The sequence below is a fragment of the Epargyreus clarus genome, unplaced genomic scaffold, assembly GCF_041222505.1.
Source record: "Epargyreus clarus isolate Ecla_fem2 unplaced genomic scaffold, WU_Ecla_fem_2.2 ptg000006l, whole genome shotgun sequence".
In the NCBI taxonomy this organism is placed as follows: Eukaryota; Metazoa; Arthropoda; class Insecta; order Lepidoptera; family Hesperiidae; genus Epargyreus; species Epargyreus clarus.
The window spans coordinates 1089272-1109350 of record NW_027332214.1 but is presented as its reverse complement, the minus strand read 5'-3'; the positions used below and the strand labels follow the sequence as shown (position 1 = coordinate 1109350).

At 36.5% G+C, this 20079-nt stretch overlaps 1 protein-coding gene across 5 annotated transcripts in view; it reads left to right on the top strand.

The window, feature by feature from the left end:
- Window positions 1-11575, top strand: part of hth (Meis homeobox homothorax) — a 349085-nt gene extending 337510 nt beyond the window's left edge. For 3 of the 5 annotated variants that reach the window (XM_073073576.1, XM_073073574.1, XM_073073575.1), the window contains 3 exons: window positions 3931-3989; window positions 9842-10031; window positions 10515-11575. In XM_073073576.1, coding sequence (XP_072929677.1) covers window positions 3931-3989; window positions 9842-10014 — 232 coding nt within the window. In that variant the 3' untranslated portion in view covers window positions 10015-10031; window positions 10515-11575. The remainder of the gene's footprint in view (window positions 1-3930; window positions 3990-9841; window positions 10032-10514) is intronic. The other 2 variants (XM_073073577.1, XM_073073578.1) reach the window with 1 other exon arrangement.
- Window positions 11576-20079: the final 8504 nt, after the last annotated feature.

Here is a 20079-nt window from a genome sequence, read left to right as displayed (position 1 = left end):
TCATCTAAGCTAAAATTAACCCTCACGACGGACATTTCCAAACGCTAAACAAATCGTAAAATCGCGTCACGTTACCAACAATCGCATATTCAGGCTATTTTTCTAAAAAGTAGCCAGTGTGCGCGGCCACACCATTCACATAAGTTGATCCCACACTCCGCCCATTTTGAGAAATAACTAAAAGTGCGTGCCATGTACTGCATTGTACGATGGTCAGAAGCCATCTGATGTGTTTGGTTTATGTTGCAACTTGCTTGCAAACCTTCGACATGTTGGTATCAAATTACTTTTTACATATTTAAATTATGATCCGTTTATAGCATAAATACTGTGTTTTAGTATGCTAGTAATAGTTTGAAAGGTGGTAGAACTAGTATGATTTGGCGGGGAGGTACTACCGCCTTATTTCTAGCGTGAGAAGTTATTGCGTGGGAGGGATGCTGGATGACTTAGAAGCGATCATCTTAGTCCTTAATAGTGTTGACTTAATAATAAATCAAGAGAACTAAATTGTGAATTCATTATTAACATATTATAGAACACAAGAACAATGTGTCTACTCCTTTATGTGATAAGACAAAGAAGTGCAGTGTCAGAGGACGCCGCCTTCATTATATGATTATTTAGCAGTTTAAGTTAGCGTAAATTACTCATTAGTCTTATAGTAGGCTAGATTGTAATTAATATAAAGTACCTTATTACTCATTCGGTACTTTATACATGCAAAAAAATATTAAGATGTCTATTTAAGCGGGAATACGGTTACCACTGCACCAAAACATACAACAAATGTGTCCCTAATATCACACATAACACATGTTTCCGTTTTATTTTTCGAAAACAGTAACGACTCACATTTTAATGGGCATAATTCTCTCCGAGAAGGGTTCACTAACGCTCAAATCTCATTACAATTAATGCAATTTGCATACGAAACGCATAAATCCCGACGTGTGCACTGCATTTTTCGAGTGCACCGATGTATAATATACAGGGTGTTGAAAATCGCCAACAAATTTTTCAATATATTTTTTTATAGTTTAAGTGAAAAGATCTTAGTCTTAAGATTACTTTTAGTATGAATTAACCTACTACAGTGTTGATTTGAGCTACTAAAAAGCTAAGAACCGTTATGGATCTCGTATTTACAAACTACATATTATGTAGTGCGGACTTACATATCAATCTATAACTTTTAATAAGAAAAAGGAAAATAAAAATAATTATAATTATTATGGCGACATTAACCATAAATCTATACACCGGAAAGAATGAAATATGTATAACTTTGTTTTTCTGTTTTTCCGATTATATAAATATTAAACATAAAAAACGTAAAATGTATTGATTAGATGAAAAGAACAAATCGTATTTTATTTTTTTATATTTTGAAATGCAAATATATTTAGAATTGTCGAGACTTGTCCTTTTCCACTGCAGGTGGCAACATCCTGTATATGCAACCATTTGACAATACTGCTGTCAACCCTTAGGCTGCGGAATTAACGGATCGAGATCAGTTTTTATGATTTACGAGCGGCAGCGGCGGGTTGTCGGAGGGTAATGTTTCAAATATAATAATGCAAACTTGGATGCAAATGCTGTGAGACGAACATGCTATTATTGCATTATTGAAACATCATGTTGTTTTGTGTCCTCCTGATATGTTTTAAGATTGCTGAAGTTTATTATTTTTTATGGTAGAGACCATAACAAAAAAATTAAATTCGAAATCTTTCAAAAATAACTCAAGTGGCTCTATCTACCGTACATCTAGTTACTTTTGTTTTGGAGGCACCATATCACGGCACTGCATATCTGGCAACCTATACCTACGTATTTATAGACTTACTACTTAGTTACTTAGTACTTAGATTATGACGTAATGTAGACGCAAATGAGTATTAATTTTAAATTACAATACAGAATTATTATTAAACAGAAAAGCAGAATCATAAACTAATTGTACCTCAGGTGTCCAAATATTGATCATAAATCGCACACAACTGTCTACAACATATTGTCGCAAACGTTGCAATAACAATTACAGCCGTCAAAATTAATATTACGATTTGGGAAAACGGGGCCCCTCCCAGCGGACCCCAGGCGTGGGTCCCGTCGGTGAAGAGTTAATGAACTAATCTAGATATTAACAATACATTAGTCGCATCGGACGGAGTAATTACAGACCCTTTACAGTTACCCTTCGAACAGACTCCATTTTGAAATGTTCCAGTGAACTAAAGCACAGATAATGTAAGGGTCACGGGATGAAACGAAATTGACTAATCTGAATATTTTATGCGTGTAATGGGATTATGACGGCGTCCGCGATTTGCTATATGGTGGCGAAATATGTTTTTTTTGTTTATGAATGTTTTATACGGCAATACGACCGATCAGCAGATTGATAGTCTAAACTGTAAGCCCTCAAAAACTATCTATCAATAGTGGGGATTTTGCCACGAACGTGCAAGATGTGGAATGAACTTCCTCCTGAGGTATTCCCAGAGCGCTATGACATGGGGCTCTTCAAAAAAGGTGCAAATAGAGCTCTCCTTCAAAGCCGGCGATGCATTGGCGACTCCTCTGGTGTTGCAAATGTTCGTAGGCGACGTTGATTACTTTCCATCAGGTAGCACGTCTGCTTTATCGTTAGGCTCAAATATATATATATATATATATATTATTATATATATATATATATATATATATATATTGTCCGTGTCGCATTTGTAATCGATCTCAGATTTTAGTATGTGTCTTCGCGCTTACGGTCTTCTGTCGGGTCATTTGGGTCTGCAACACAACTTATCTACGTGGCCACGGCTGATAATGACTACTTATACAATTTTTTCCTATACTACTTTCTCCCCAAGATATAACTATCGGTTAAAGTTCTACCAAGCTTTGTGTCATTCAAACGGATTATCTACATCGAATTATCTAGTCAGTTTATGTATGACAATACGCTCCCTTGTATCAGGATAATGGCGTGACAGAGATATTGCATTTCCTTTTTACTTGTAAACCGCACGCACGCATACCACACGCGTGTATTATCAATTCAACCGATAACCTATTTCTGCCTCATAAGAACACAGCAGTGCTTAAGCTATAGTGTTCTGGTTTGAAGGGTGTAGTAAAAGAGACATTCTTTTCCGAGGAGTTCCAGCTTAATCCTCAGGTGTAGCGGCGCATCTGTGGCCGACCTCATGTAGGAATATCTAATCCTATCTAGGGTTGATTACAAATATCTATGGGCAGCAGTAGCCACCATCAAGTGGACTGCATGCTCGTCTGCTGCTCCTATATTATAAAAAACTAATCATCAAAATACAAAAATAGTTGTACATATAGAATTTCGTTGGAAATTACGCGAAAACCTAATCGAATCACAAAGCAATCGGGAAGTATCCCGCGAACCAGCAAATTCATAGTGACAGTTAATTTGGGAATGCACCGCGCTCTCATAACACATTGGCCAAACAATCTCGCGTATAAAATTTTGATGCTTCGTATTTATGGTATCCTGGTACGTATATGGCGAAATATATTAATTATAAATAACACAGGTGAGATAATAATTAATTAATTACTTTTTACTCTCTGTATAATTAATGTTTGCCACATAGAGTAGTGTTGTACCTATGTCGGAAACGCAGAGTTCCGGGTTTGATCTTCGCTTAGGCCGACAGATAAATTATGCATTTATATTTGTGTTTCGGGTCTGACTTTCTGTGTATCTATAGTACACGCAACACAAAACAAGACTTACTTTAATTTTCACTGAACAAAAAAGATAAATTTGACATTCCTGATGAAGTCTGTAAATAAAAAATATATATAATTTTAAGTGTTTTGTACAGTATTTTTAAAATGTGTCTTCTTATATTCTAATATACTAATGTGTATTTTCTTCTTTTCCAGGTTTATCAACGCAAGACGTAGGATAGTTCAACCAATGATAGACCAGTCTAATAGAGCAGGTAACATTTTTCTTATACGTCTATTTCACATAATTATCATTACACTACACTCAAAACACGAAACTTATCTTCAATCACTTTATGAAAACTATAACTTTACGATAAATACATTAAATAGGGTATTAAGGCCCTTTGTGAGATTTTATTGTGGAGTTTTTAAGGTGGAGAGAATCTAATAGATTTTTATTTCAGTTATATAAAACTAAAAACTGTTTTATTCATTATTGTAATTTATGCATAAAATACTAGATCCCGTGGTGTTAGGCTCGTGACGTCATTGCATTAGTAAATATTGTAATAATGCACAAACGCAGCACGACAACAATTTTTTCCTTACTATCGAAATGACGTCACATATAATAATGTGCATAGCGTTTTAGATAACATTTTAGGTTTATAACATTGTACGAAATACCATATTGTTCAACAAACATCTACCTAGATATACTGACTACGTGCATAGATGTTAAAGGTTTACATCAAACTGATCTTGTATTCACCGGTCCTCCAAACTCAATGACGATGCATCGAACACGTTTCGAAATTCGAAATTGGTGGCCACAACGACTTTGAAGCCGAAAATTGAGTTTGCTGACCGCCTTCATACAGTATGCAGGCTGCCCGCCTCCCGGGAGACCGGGGCTTTTAGAGCACCGGACACTTATGTCCGCCTGGTACCTGCTGCAAGTAATGAAAGGATTATTGAGAAAATTGCTCTCACAGACATGATATGTTTTAGTAGATGTGTTGTCTATGGCTTAAAAATAGTCTGATTTCATAAGCCTTTAATCTTTTTTTTTCGTAATCAAACTTCATATCAATAAGTAATATCACTACATAATGTTCAATAATAAAGTTTTTTTTTTATCTAGTATCAATTGACTCTCTTTGTCTTAAATATTGAAATAAAAAAAGAAACAATGTGAGCCGTCACGGGACGCCTGGCAGATGTGAAACACCGACATTATTTTGTAAAAGTAATATGCAGAAAAGAACATATTGTGATAGGAACTAAATATGTCATAATGATAAAATAAAATATTACGGTTTTTGCGCATGGCGACGCGTCGCCACACCGTACACACTACTGCATATAGACTGTATATATATATATATATATACCATCGTATAGCGTGGCGACGCGTCACCACGGCATGCGTCGCCAGAAATCGGTTTTACGTGCGGCTATAGATGTTTCACATCAAAATAAAATTTAATGGTCCGTACAGCATACCTAATATTTCAAGAGATTCTACCAAGCAAGTAACTAGCTGAGCTACCTAATCCGTAGAAAGCCAGATTGTTAAAACGAACATTAATCTCTTAAGTAGCAAGCAGTGAACATCCGATGTAAGCAAACGTCTATTTTCGTCAACAATATGGGATAGAATTACAAACGACCAATTCCACTTTTACTTTGTAATTGTAGCGCAGTCCATAAAACGTTCCCCGGGCACAAAAATTCCGCCCGGGGAAAGGAAAAAAAGGACGTCGCAGAAAAAGGGCTTACTCTTGCGAACGGAACGCAAGAAGGGTAAAAAAGAATAATGTCCGAATTCGTTGACCCGTCCCGAGCGATCCATCACTCTCCCCTCCCGACAATCGGCGTACCTACCTCATATCTAGATATGTGGGTATTCGTTGCCTACACGGGATTAGATCTACTTTTGTCTCTGCATTTTCGCAAACAGCCCTCTACCTAGTCGTTGCCTTATCGGCGGATTGTGATAGTTCAATCTCCATATCTCTTAGCTAATGAAAGCGATTCTGCGAGACTTATATGGAACGAGATTCGCTCGGAACATTTGCAAAATACGACACTATAACTTCATTTGATCAGCCTAACAACTCAATTGTGAGACAAGTTTACCGGCAAGTAAATTAGCTTTTACGGTTACGTCTTTATATCGGATACTTAGCGAGCCCGATAGCATTAAAATGCTTTTCGCTAGTATAACTGTCACACGAGCGATTTTACAGCAGATGGGACTCAAAAGTTAATTCATCCTATCGAAACACGACTGGCAACAAGAAGGCTCATACAACATTGATGCCAAAGTACCTCCGTAATTGGTTTCCAATCGATATTTTCTCCTCATTACAAGCTCAATCGCAAATAACCGAATGGGGGCGGCATGACGGTACACGATACACGACGAACACGGCCATGTCCGTCGACGGCATAACGTTGTCAGTGGATCGACGCTCGCATATATACGGGCTCGACGGCACGGGCTAATGAATTTATTATAAGGGCATAAATTGCGCTCTGATGCGACGCCATTACCGCGCGAGACTGTAAATTACAATTCGTTCGAGCGTCGGCCATCGCGCTATTTCCAACCAATCGTTTATTCAGCTTTTCGCGCGGATTAAATCGTGATGCTCTGCAGTTTATTAAAAAGGCAGTAACGCGTTGTCTCCAAAAATACGGCTGCAGCGCCATTATAGTACCGTCGGCCCGAAGAGCTTCCCGCCGCGTTAAGTAACTGACAGTCGTCCGGATGGATAATGAAGCGATTTTATCATTAGCGCGCATCCGACTAGGGATTCGGAGTCGAATAATTGCATCAATTAGTCGCTGCGAGACATAAGCCGCCTCGTTGGTCGGAAGCCAAGAAACGTCGAGCGCAAACTGCACGCACCATCGCCGGAGTCGCTAAAAAGGAGAAAAAGCGTCGACAAATAGTAGCCGAGCAGTAGGTGCAGCGGGAACAAAAAGCGCGGATTGAGTTGTGGTGGGCGAAGCAAGTTCCCGAATGCGGAGTGTGCCGAAGGGGAATCATCGCACGCAGCGGGAATACGTTAGCGGGCGGCGATTGGAAAGCGCTCTTGGCTCGCCTGACCGCAGGAAATGCGGTGGCCATTTTCTTTAGTCGATTGCCAAAACAATTTTCCATCTATCGTACCCTCCGGTTTTTCCATTTTCCGTCGTCGGCAAACTTGGCGGTATCCAGCTGGATATTTAGGATTCTGCCCCGGCTTTATGAACTGCCTGTTTAGAGTGCGACGCCGACGCCAAAACTCCGACGCCCGGCTACTTAAGACAATGGATTGGCCAAAATATTCTCGGAGAATAGATAAAACTGACCGCAGCGCCTGTTTAAATGCCAAAACGTTATGTCATTTCATTACATTTGTTGGTTTATGTCGCAAGAATTTTAAGAAAATAAGTTTCTTATTCTTGAATTTGTGGTATGAGATGTAAACACATACCTACATTGCTCTTAGTCCTCTTGCTCTTTATCATGACAATAGTAACGTCCGACACCCATGTTATGATAAATATCAAAAGTCTCTCTCCCTACCATAGATTACTCACTAAAGAGTAAAGATTACTCACTCCTAACAAGAAAATGTACCCAGTTTTGAGAATTGAAATAGTTGCGTCAAAAAGTTTTGCCACGTCTCCGTGCTAAATTGTCCCTAAAATATTTGAAATAATTATTTATTTATTACGTAAATTACGCAGTATTAGTTATTTATTCGTAAATTTTCTCTAAAAATGTTTTTATTTGTCAAGTATTCAAATAAGGAACTTACTAAAATAAGCCGTTTGTGGCTTCATTCAATTTCAAGGCGGCGAAGTATCTTTACTAATCTATGCTCCCTACGTAGAAGATCTATCCATAATCTTGCTGCACTGTTATTTCGCTCACCTGTAAAAACTTCCCTCTAACCCTGAATTAACTTAAGGAAAAACCTGACATTTCAACAAAAAATAAACAAGATCTACTAGAACTACATAAGCAGAGACTATAAAGCGAGGAGGCTCTAGTGTGAAGTGGAGCGTGTCTCCGTGCTCCAGACTCCGACAGGAAACAATAACGCTCCGGGAGCACGGTACCAGGAAACTATGATTTAGTAGGCGATAATCTTTGCGGATGTCCTTCACTGCTGTAGTGTTGAGGATTTAGAAGCGAATATATGTGAACTAACTGCACAATTTTGCTTAAAATTATTTTTTTATTATGACAATCGATTTTCTTAGTAATGTAGTAGGTCCGTACTGCCATTGTTTTTCTAAAAAATTTATTCAAATCTCAATAATAACTCCACCTATCTAGTCTAAATATGTGCTATCTTTCTCTCAAAGTATAATCTCACAAAGTTCTTTCGCAATCTGTTAAGAAACAGCTAACACGGGATTTATCTATATTATACTCGTATTTATGTAAAAAAATGTAAACCTACTTTGTAGTAAAATTGTTACTTAAAATTTTATGAATAATTTACAACAATACTTCCCATTTCAATGCTACAATTGATATAATTCCAGCTTATGAAATCTAAAGATAGTTTATACGATTTTAAAACAATAGACAAAGAGTTACCCACCAGCGCGTGAACAAGGCGTTTTAAATCTAGCCAGCCTGAAGAGTGCTCAGAGAACGTCTGGGAACCGTCGGAATAGAAAAAATAATATGAGTACCGGAAAAGCTGTCGGCAACTGTTAACGTGGGGCGATAATATTCCTGAAAGTTTTGCGAAATTGAAATAAAAGATTGCGATTCAAGATTTTAAATTATGTGGTTTTTGATAGTAGGTAATAAAATATCAATCGTCGACAAATAATCAATTGTTCAATCCATCACTGTAAAAACGAGAGTCGATACATATTTTTCAATATCGTATTTTATGGTCTTGGCTTCTTGCCTTTCAGCCAAACATTATTTACTTAAATCATTATGATTTCATTAAAAAAAGGAACCCATAAACAAAACTTTATATTCTAACGAGTCTTCTCTGGTATTCCAAAGTGTGGTCCGAGGTGTATTCTAAATTCAAAATATTTTTTTAAAATACAAATAAAAAATAATATTTATGAAAATAAAGGAATAATTATTATTGTAATTAATTTATCTATATGTTTTTTGTAATAAATACCCAAAATTATTTTATTACGTAAAATATTGAAGAGTGTTTTCGATTTTTAACTTGTTTAGGCTTTTTAAGTTATTTATTTAGGCTAAATACGCATTTATAAAAAAAAACTAACGTTTTTATTTCAAATCAATTCCGTTCAAACATTAGTCGGTCTCGAACCGTGCGCGTTCGCGGGCCTCCGGGACTCCGCGGGGCAATGGCGCGTGCCACCATAAAGGAGCCACGACGAAGGCGGAAATCGCCGTCTATAATGGACGAACACCATTAGTTTACGATTGATAATCCCCATCGATATATTGCCGGAAGACATAACAGTTTTGTGGCAAAATTGAGCGGATTCGAACAGGGAGCTTGACGGGACTTTTTGTCGACATAATTCTGCGTCGTCAAAAGTTTACGGAATAGGTTTTATTGTTATTGCCTATCGTTCGGTTTTTTGCATACCGATCATTCACGAACTTGAACAATACATTTATACCCCACTCAAGAACATACAAACATGTTGTCTATGGTAAGTTGACAACTCTCTAAGTTGTCAACTTACCATAGACAACATGTTTTTATTAGAAAAACCATTAGTGTAGAAAAATAACGATGAAGATAAGCATCTTTAGAAAACTTCGTTTTCAGAAAATCTTGAATGTGTAAAATTTACACTCGGGCAAAATAGTAGATTATGGCTTAATCATTCCGCATTGAAATATCATCATAGCAATGAACAAAATTATCATTAGCTTAACACCGCCATAGTGAAATGTCTTATAAATAACAGGGTCAGTTAAATCTGTAAATAACAATCGATTCATTGTTAACTTTTAAAACTTATCGCTCAATTAAAAAAAAGCTACATGTTTATCAAGTTAGCACTCACACACTCACACGCTCTTTCACACACACACACACACACACACACACACACATAAACACCACTAGGAAACATACAGCAGGCCTAATTAACCGTTCAGTGTTCTACCCGGCAGTGTTCCCGCACGCGGGCCCCAGCGGCGCGTACAGTCCGGAGGCCACGATGGGCTACATGATGGACGGCCAGCAGATGATGCACAGGCCGCCGACGGACCCCGCCTTCCACCAGGGCTACGCGCACTACCCCGCTGAGTACTACGGCCACCATCTCTAATGCGCGGAATTGTACATGTGAGTATTCTTATTTTCAACTACTTGTACGGATTTTAATTGATAGTAGAACCCTTTGTGTGTTAAGCAGCAGTATTAAGCAGTGCTTTGTTATAGTTTAAAGAGTATTTCCTGGAGCCTTTACTTATCACAGTAAGGAAATACATTTTTGGTCGAGGCGTCGAACTTAATCCATAGATGTAGCCACGCATTTCTAGGTAGGACTTCAAACCTATCTGGAGTTGATTACAGATATCCATGGATGGCAGTGAGCACCTACCATCAGGTGGACTACTGTGCTAAAATTATAAATTACTTATTTACTTACAATATTTAATATCGTCGAATAAAAAAATACAAAACCATTACAACAATTTTTAATAGCAAAACAAAAATGAAAAGCGCACTCTGTAATGCATCGCGCGTCACGGCTTGATTACAGTTTTCTAATTACGCAACATCATCGCCGCAGCAAAATGTATAATTTGTGTATCATTGTTCCAGATATGAATAACTCACGTCGTCCGGCGGCGGGCCGCACACGCCGCGCCGGACCGCCGCGCCGGACCGGCCGCGCGCCGACACAAACAGGAGAACGATGCTAAATGTACATAAACGCGAAACATTTTGTAATATTTGAAACAGTATACGATCTCCTAAATTAAGATTTAAAGTCAACTTTAATTATTAAATTAATGTAAATTTACGCGAAGTGACTCTGTGGACGCTGTATTATACGACTGGTGCAATCACCTACTATAAATAATAATAAATGAAACGGTTTTATCACTCGGAACTATAGAGCGACGTTGATGAATGTAACAATAAATGGTTTGATAGTTATCGTATAAATATTTATAGCTAATTGTGTATTGTTATTACGTAAATATAAATAAATAATTGAATAGTTGTAAGTTGTAACTATCACTGGAAGTACTGGGTCGCAGAAGACAGACGGTAATAGATGGGACTTTTGTAAAGGAGTTGTGTATGTAATAGTTATTTAGGTATGATTTATTTGTGAATAACTTTTGTTATGCGAGGACAAGTCGGTAACGGCAGAGGCTGATCGATTTTCGGAAATAAGTGACTGTGTCGAGTGAATTGCTAAACAATGTCAGGCAAACGTTTCGCGTCCGGCCCGGAGAAGATCTGCCTCGACCGTGTGCGGCAGTCCTTACGCACTTGGGAGCAACCATCGGATGTTTTAAATGTAAAATTTTACTTAACCACTTCAGTTTGAACTGTCTCGCGTCTGTAACCTAAGCTAATTTATTCAATTATCGAGCTCAAAACGTAATTGTAGGTGAACGTCAATTCCTGGCATGCCTAACATTATATTGTCCGCGCAGTAGTTTTGTGATTTTTGCTTTACAGGTGACATACATATCTTCGAATTATATATTATTATGTATCATATTATATACTATATTTATTATTACGGTGATGTTGGGACTCGGATATCATAGTTTCACCTTGCCTTGGTGTTCAATAATGTAGCACAATTTGTAACCGATGTATACGATAAAAATGATATTTTACAATGTTAAATGCGATGAGATTTTTAGCTCTATATTATTGTCTTGATACCTGACAACGATTGCCTTCTACGTAAGCGGAGGATGGTGATGTTAAAGCTAATTAGGAACTTACTAATTATGTCAATGTCAAGTTATACGAAATATGAAACTGTAAACGTAAATTTTCTCGACTGAAAATTAGATTTGAACTTTCAAATTTGGAATTTCGGTCATTATTTTTTTAAAAGGAATCGCTGGAACCAATCGATTCGAGCTACGCGTGAACGAAAGTTGGTTTTGGCACGTTTTTGTAAAGATAGATCTCCGTTCCGTGGAGTGCTATTGTCTATGGATGGAAGCACCGTTTGCGTTTCAATTGTGTTATCTATATTTAGATTTTAATGGTTGAAATATGTATATGTATAATGTACTACTGACCACGGAACCAAATATTTAGATATTTTTGAATCCTCACAATATTTGAAGGGTAATTGCAGATTACCAGCCTTAGCCATGTATACGAAATGGGAGCTATAAATTTGTCAAATTGGTCCCTAGCTACGGAATAACTTTGATAGTTTAAAAGTTATCCGAACTCAAGCTTTATTCTAGTGTAATATCTACCATTATACTTGTCGTGTTGCGATGTGATTGTTTCTATGGCAACACTGGTTTTTGGCCGATTACCACGTTGAAAATCTTGCCTGTTTTATGGATTTTAAAATTCTAAATTTAGGTAATAATGCTTATTTTTCTAAATATACAATTTATAATTTTCAAAATAAACTCGAAATTATTTACAGAAGCTAGAAATAGTAATTAGGAAAGCAATCACACCGCAACCTAATCATTTTAGAAAAGAAATGTTATCTTTTGTAAATATAAACATCAGTATACAATGAGTGTTCACTTTACTTTGTATAAACCGTTTATTTTCCAGTGAAGTTTCAGTATTAAAAGGATAATTTTGTGAGTTTGTAACGAAAGTGAATTCAACACCGGACTTTGTTAATATTACCCTATATTATTGTTAACGTCATCTCTTGTAATATATTTTATTAAGAGGAAAGTCTTAAATAGTAGCTGTTAGGTATTAATGTATTAATTGAAGAATTTTATTTTGATTTTTCTCTTTATTATATGTATATGTACATTATACATAATGAGTTTGGAAGTCATGGAGTTATTGTAAATATAGGAACTAATCAAGATGCGTCTCTCAGCGACATGGCTCTATCGATCGACACGACAACAAAAATGTTAATTATATATTTGTATTGTATAATTTCGGCGAGGTACATATTATACGGAAGTATACTACACGAATTGTCTGGTTTATAATGTAAAGTTAGTAACACCGAATCGCTGACGGGACGTCGTGGAGGAAGGAATGTGTCGGCATTATGAATGCTACGAATTGTGTAAAAAATATTAAAAACTAAAAAAAATGTTTTGTTTTTCATTTATGAACACTCTCATAATCATAACACATTTCCCTGTAAAAATATATGATTAGTATAGTAATTCATTTTATATTAATTATAAATATAACATATTCTAAAATTATATAAATAATTTAATGTCATACAATAAACAGCAAATTCATTTTAATTACGTAAAATAAATACCCTTTGCAATTTTCTTTAATGACATCTGTCTACTTCTACTTTCTACTTGCAACACCATTTACATCCAATATTTTTCACACATACAAATAAACACTGCCAAAATGTTCACAAACAAAAACAAAACAAATAAAACAAACAAGTACTTATCAATAGTTGAATGAAAGCACCAGGCGCCCAGAACAGCGAAGCGGTTGGTACGTCGCTACGGCGTAGCTCGTAGCTCGTAGCGGGCGGGGCTCGAAAATGGCGGCCGACAGTGAGTAATGGCACTCCGGGACGGGTCCAGTGACGCGTGCTGCAGGGTTCGCACATTGTTCCAACAATTTCTTTTTGCTCTACAACAATAGTATGAGAAATAAGTCATTTGAAATAGGTCCTTTATTTATATAAAAATACATTTGCGAAAAAAGAAAGTAAAGATATAACTGCCACTTTTAAAGTATTTTATTGCCAGTGTATTTATATAGGTCAATCTAAGTATCGACTTAACCAATTTAATACGTAGCAAAAATTTGCATTGATATTAAGAAATACTTAAATTCCATTCTTTCTGAATATACTTTTAATGAAATACCAATTTTATCAATTTGTTATTAGCCACCTATAATTGTTAATACCATTATCGTTATTGACAAAATTATTTGATGCACTATCGCCTATGTATGCTTCATTCGAATAAAATATTGATGTTTTGATACTCTATTGTTTATTATTTTGAATTACAAACATAATTTATTTGACCTTATCTCAATCTTTAAGGGTTAATCTGCAAAGCACGTAATCTTTTAGCTCACTTCACACTATCCACAACCTGCACTTCACACCCTCAAGGACATCTGTGTTCTGAAACAATTTTAAAATATGAACTTGAAACACTTCATCATTCCCGTTCGCCAAACGCAGCCCTACTTTTTTCCTACAACGGAGCAGTAAGCAACGCACCGATTGTATCGCTCGCGGATGCTCGGAGCGGCCCATTTGTCAACCTTAGCCCCCCAGGCCCCCCTCCGCCCCAGCGACAAAAGAAAGAGAACTCCAGATGAAACTAAAGCTATGCCAATTTATGTGGCCCTGGTAACTCGATGTGTGACGGCGTTCACGTAAAAGAAATGAAAAAACTAACGTCAACTTTTATTAGACCCTAGCTTCGCCTCTGCCTACGTTACACTGAATTCTTCAGCCTCCAAACTAGGGAATTATCACAGAATTCAACCCTAGAAGTAGAAAATTATGACGTAGTATCCACCTTTGAAGTAGCTCTATGTTACGCCTTGGAATGCTTCAAGCTATCGTTGGTTCTATTGGCGAACAATCGTTTAGGCTTATACTCCACTACATAAGCCAAGTATGGATTGATAGACTCATACATCTTTGAGAACTTATTTTTAAATAATTCTCAAGCTTACAGCTTACAGCTTACATTAAAGATTATCTAATCTATCTACCTAGAATTCGAACGGGAAGTCCCACATCGAGAGAAGAAATTTCAAACCAACTATCACTGCTATCATGTTTGTACAAAACACCATGGAAACACTCCAAAAAGTAGTCAACCGAAGTCAAATTTGATTTCAAAAGACCATTATTCAAATTACAAGTATGCGCTCGGAAGCACATCTACAGTGTACACCCTCCTGACAATGCGCCCCCAAAGATACTGTGATATCTACACACTCAATATAAATTAGGTATTCGATAACACTACGCTCTTCATGTTATGCTTGCACCCTATTAATTGGTTCAATTCGTCTATGTCATGAAGATGCAGATTGTGTGTAGTAACGGATAATTTTAGTATATACCTATACGAATATAAAAGTATATGCACAGATAAATAAGCTATAGATAAATAATAATAATTGTAATTGTAAATAAATAAAAATAACTTAGTTAACTTATGTTAGGGATTACAAATTCGTTAAGACAGCTTCCTTTGATTCAGTATTTTATTTCCTAGGGCATCACGAGCACGACAACGTCTTCTTAACGAGATAGAGTACTAGGAGAACATGAATAAGATGTAATTTATTTCGTGTAAAAGTACCAGGGCGCCACTAGCCGTATCAATATAAGAAGCATTACTAGGGGAACATGAGTAGAAAGAGAACATTTTTCTCCGTACAAGAAAATTTAATTGGGCACTATGAAATTTTATAGTCAACATTTGTGTATATCAAAAATGATACCCAATCAACCAGGGCAACATCAATTCACAGCACCTAGTGAACAGACAGGATATGGACTTTTTGTGCCTAGTTGTCAGTGGAAATTTAGGTTTACAAAATATATGATTAATAGATATAAATATATTTCTGAATTACCGTATACTTTACTCACGATATTTAAAAAAAATGCGTTTTATTTCTACATCTGCAAAATTAAGAATATTAATATTTCGTGACAATGACACAATATTAATCCAAAGTAGCTACACAGTAATAGTTAATTTTATCGTAGTATAGTATCAGTTCTTTCAAATAGTAATAATTTATCCCACATTAGTAATTGTACTTCAATAATTATAATTTTTATTTGCAAAAACTAAACGTTCTTAAATATACAAAACATAGCTATACTAGTAATAATTGGAGTTATCCTTACTTCCTTACTAATATTATAAATCCGAAAGTAACTCTGTCTGTCTGTCTGTCTGTCTGGTTGTCTTTTCTTCACGCCTAAACCTCTGAACCGATTTTAGTGAAAGTTTGTACAAAGATAGTCTGAGACCCGAGAACGGACATAGGATAGTTTTTATCCCGGAAATCCCACGGGAACTAAGGATGGCGATCTAAGATCGATTAATCGGAGAATCGATCTTTTGGAACAAAAAGTCGATCATTTTAATCGATATCCTTACTAATATTATAAATGCGAAAGTAACTCTGTCTGTCTGTATGTCTCTTCTTCACGCCTAAACCACTGAACCGATTTTAATGAAATTCTGTACAAAGATAGTCTGAGACCCTAGAATAGACATAGGATAGTTTTTATCCCAGATAGCGATCTTAGATCTATTACTCAGAAATTCGAACTTTTTGACCAAAAAAAGTCGACTTTTTTTAATCGGTCTCCAGTAATGGATCCTACCTACGTTTGTGGGTCTTTTGGCATACTCTAAGTAACCATGAGTTTAAAAATATCAATTCTTGCATTCGGAGACGGTTGCAACATTATATTTGTTTATATAGATTTATTGGGATTATATTAGGGGTGGCGATTCTTTCGGAACAAGATCAATTTTTGAATCGATTCGAATCGAAGTGCAATAAATCGATTCACAAAAAATCGAGGATAGAAGATATCGAAGACAGCTAAAAAAAAGGTTATCAGGATCAAACAAATTATGTATCCGTCAGCAAATCCTTACTTCCTTACTAATCCTTACTAATATTATAAATGTGGAAGTAACTCGGTCAGTCTGTCTCTTCTTCACAGCTAAACCACTGAACCGATTTGAATGGAATTTTGTACAAAGATAGTCTGAGACCCGAGAAAGGACATAGGATAGTTTTTTTTGGGCGGTAGGTCAAGAAGTAAGCACTGAGTTCTTTGCAAAAACTTTAATAAATATCGTTTTAGTTACAAAATTCCTCAAAGTTTTTGTGTAATTCGAAAATCGATAAGTGACTTTACTTACAAGTGTAAATATATACGTGCATATGAACTGTGACCTATAATAACACTGCGTCGTCCCGCCTGTACCACTGTCCTCACAATTTTATTGTTCACTTAAATATCCTTGCTATAAATCTATTTACAATGGCCAACGTTAATGCAATTTTGGAAACACAACATGCCATTGAAGCCACATTCCTGAAGAAATTCTCTGAATTTGAGGCAAAGTTCAAGGCGACAGAACCTAAGAGTAGCACTACAACAAGTCGTCTTCACGAGGAGTTCAACGATTTCAAGACCCACGTCTGGACGGTGCTTAATTTTCTTCGCGATCAAATAACGGAGCTCTCCAAGGCAGTTGATGTAATCGAGATGCGTCACCGGAGAAAGTTTATCTTAGTAAGTGGTGTCCCTGAAGAGAATGAAGACCTTCCAGTTTATATAGCCAAGCTTTTTAATGAGAAGCTTGGTATATGTGACCTGACAAGTAGTCATCTGAAGGCTTGTCACCGTCTGGGCACCATGACTGAGGGGAAATCCCGTCCTATCTTAGTTCGTTTTGTAGATCTCTCACATCGGGCTGCAGTCTGGAGGAAGAAGGCTGGATTCAAAGGAACACCTTTCGTCCTGTCGGAGTTTCTTACACGCCAACGGCAGTCACTATTCCTCCTTGCGCGTAAAAAGCTTGGCATTAAGAACTGCTGGACCATGGGTGGAAACATCGTAGCTAAGCTTCCGGATGGCTCCAGACGACGCATACATTGCGAGCAGGACCTCGATGATATCCCGGTAGACGATGATTTACTTATTGAAGAAGGGCAGGCGAAACCCCGTTCTCCAACTCCAATAACAGCAAGTAATGCCACACAGTATTTGAAGTCGAAACGCACGGCTCGAAAGAAATAGGTGATACAGTTATTTTATGACTCTCAATACAGTTAGAAGTGTTATTAGGTACTTATATTCTCAGTGATTACCCACTAAATAATAATTTTGTTTACTCTTTAGATTTGTTAAATTTAGTGGGTAGTTACATATTTACTAAATTAAACATATTGTTAATTGTCTTTTTAACAGACCTGTGTCTATTTATTGTAATTTGCATATCTAATTGTCTACTCGTTTATGCATCAATGTCAAAAATGTTAATGTAAATTTATTTTGTGAGCATATTTCTTTTAGTGTGTTAACGTTATTTCTGAACGCAATTTTCAACAATTGTCCGCACGTCACTGTCACTTGTCACATAATACTTTTACACTTTTGAACGTTCCGTTTTTGCTAATATTGTTTAATGTCTTGCTATAAATTTTGCTTATATATTTTTTTTCTTTTTTAAATTTTTATTTAACATTGTTGTATAAATTGTCTTAAAGATTGCATTTAAATATTTTGTGATATTCATAGTGAATAGCCCTCTTACGGCGGGATAAGCAGAAAATTTGCTTAAGAAATTTAATTATTGTCTTTAATTTATTTTACTCTCGTATTATATAATATATTATAGTTATTTATTTTAAATATTGTTTATTATTATTATTATTTTTTAGAATATTAGTATGTCTGATGATGAATCATTTTATTCAGCACGTGACTCGATTATTTCTACAGACTTGAGTGATAGTCTTTTTGAAGAGCCGGACACTCTTCAAAACTCTTTATGTTCTATGCTTGATTCTTCCCCTTTGGCCTTCAATGTATGTCACCTGAACGCTCAAAGCATCCCTGCTCATTACTCTGAACTTCTTGACGCTTTTTCTCTCAATTCTAATGTGCACGCTATCCTGATTTCTGAAAGCTGGTTAAAACCGAGCTTAGAATCTATTTCCTACAGCCTCCCAGGTTATAAACTCTTAAGAAATGACCGAACGGGGAAAGGTGGAGGCGGTGTTGCCATTTATCTCCGCAATGATATCTCCTTTTCTGTAATCTTGTGTTCTCCTTCCCTGTACTCCGCCTCTTGTGAGTATTTGATTGTAGAAATCAGGATGGGACGTGCTAAAGCTGCTCTTGGTGTGGTCTACTGCCCTCCATCAACTGACTACTTTTCGAGCTTTGAGCTTATTCTGGAATCGCTTTGTTCACAATACACACATCATATAATTATGGGTGATTTTAATACCGATTTAAATATTCAATCTACTCGTAGTACCAAACTATCAAATATTGTTTCATCTGTTAATTTTTCTATTCTTTCTTCTTCGCCGACTCATCACAATATTAACGCTCCTGACAGCTTGATAGATTTAATTATTACTTCTTCTCCTACACATGTTTTAAAATATGGTACATTATCGGCTCCTGGTTTTTCTAAACATGACTGTTTATTCATCTGTTATAAACTAAAACCACCTAAATTAATTCCTAAAGTTGTTTGGATGCGCAATTTTGCAAAGATGGACCTTGGCGCACTCTGTAATGATGCAGCTAATGTTGACTTTTCAACAGTGGTTTCTGCAACAACAGTGGATGATAAAATATCTCTCTTGAATAAAATAATTCTAAAACTGTACGACTTGCATGCTCCATTAAAACCCATAAAATCCAAACGACCTCCTGCACCTTGGATAACTCGTGGAGTACGCATGGCCATGACACGACGTGACAGGGCCTTTAGAAGATTTAAGCGTGACCGGTGTGACGAAAACTGGCGTCTCTATAAAGTCGCACGCAACCGCTGTAATCAAATGGTAAGAGCAGCTAAGCGCAATTACTTCACCGAAAAGGTATCTAACAAGTCTTCCGCCGAAATATGGAAGTTTTTAAATACACTGGGCATCGGCAATTGTCATAGTGGTCTTGATATCACTTCTTTCTCACTTAATGACTTAAACATTCATTTTTCTTCCTCTTCTTCTCTTTGTCCTAAGATTAAGTCACAAACTATTCTTGAAATTACTTCCATGGCTCAACTCGATATACATAATTTTTCTTTTTCTCCCGTTACCGTAGATGAAATCTTAAAAATTATTTCGTCCATTCAATCAAAAGCGGTTGGGTTTGATGATGTGAGTAGATCTATGATTGTTCCAATACTGCCACATTTACTCAACATTATTACTGACGTCATCAACACTTCCATGGCTACTGGGGTTTTTCCTTCTGTCTGGCGTAAGGCTTTTGTTATCCCACTTCCGAAAGTATCTAACCCCTGTCATGTGAATAATTTCAGACCTATCTCTATACTACCCTTCTTATCGAAAATTCTTGAAGCTGCTGTACACAAACAAGTTTCCTCATTTATTTCTAACAATAATGTTCTCAGCCCTTTTCAGTCCGGTTTTCGAACAGGACATAGCACAACAA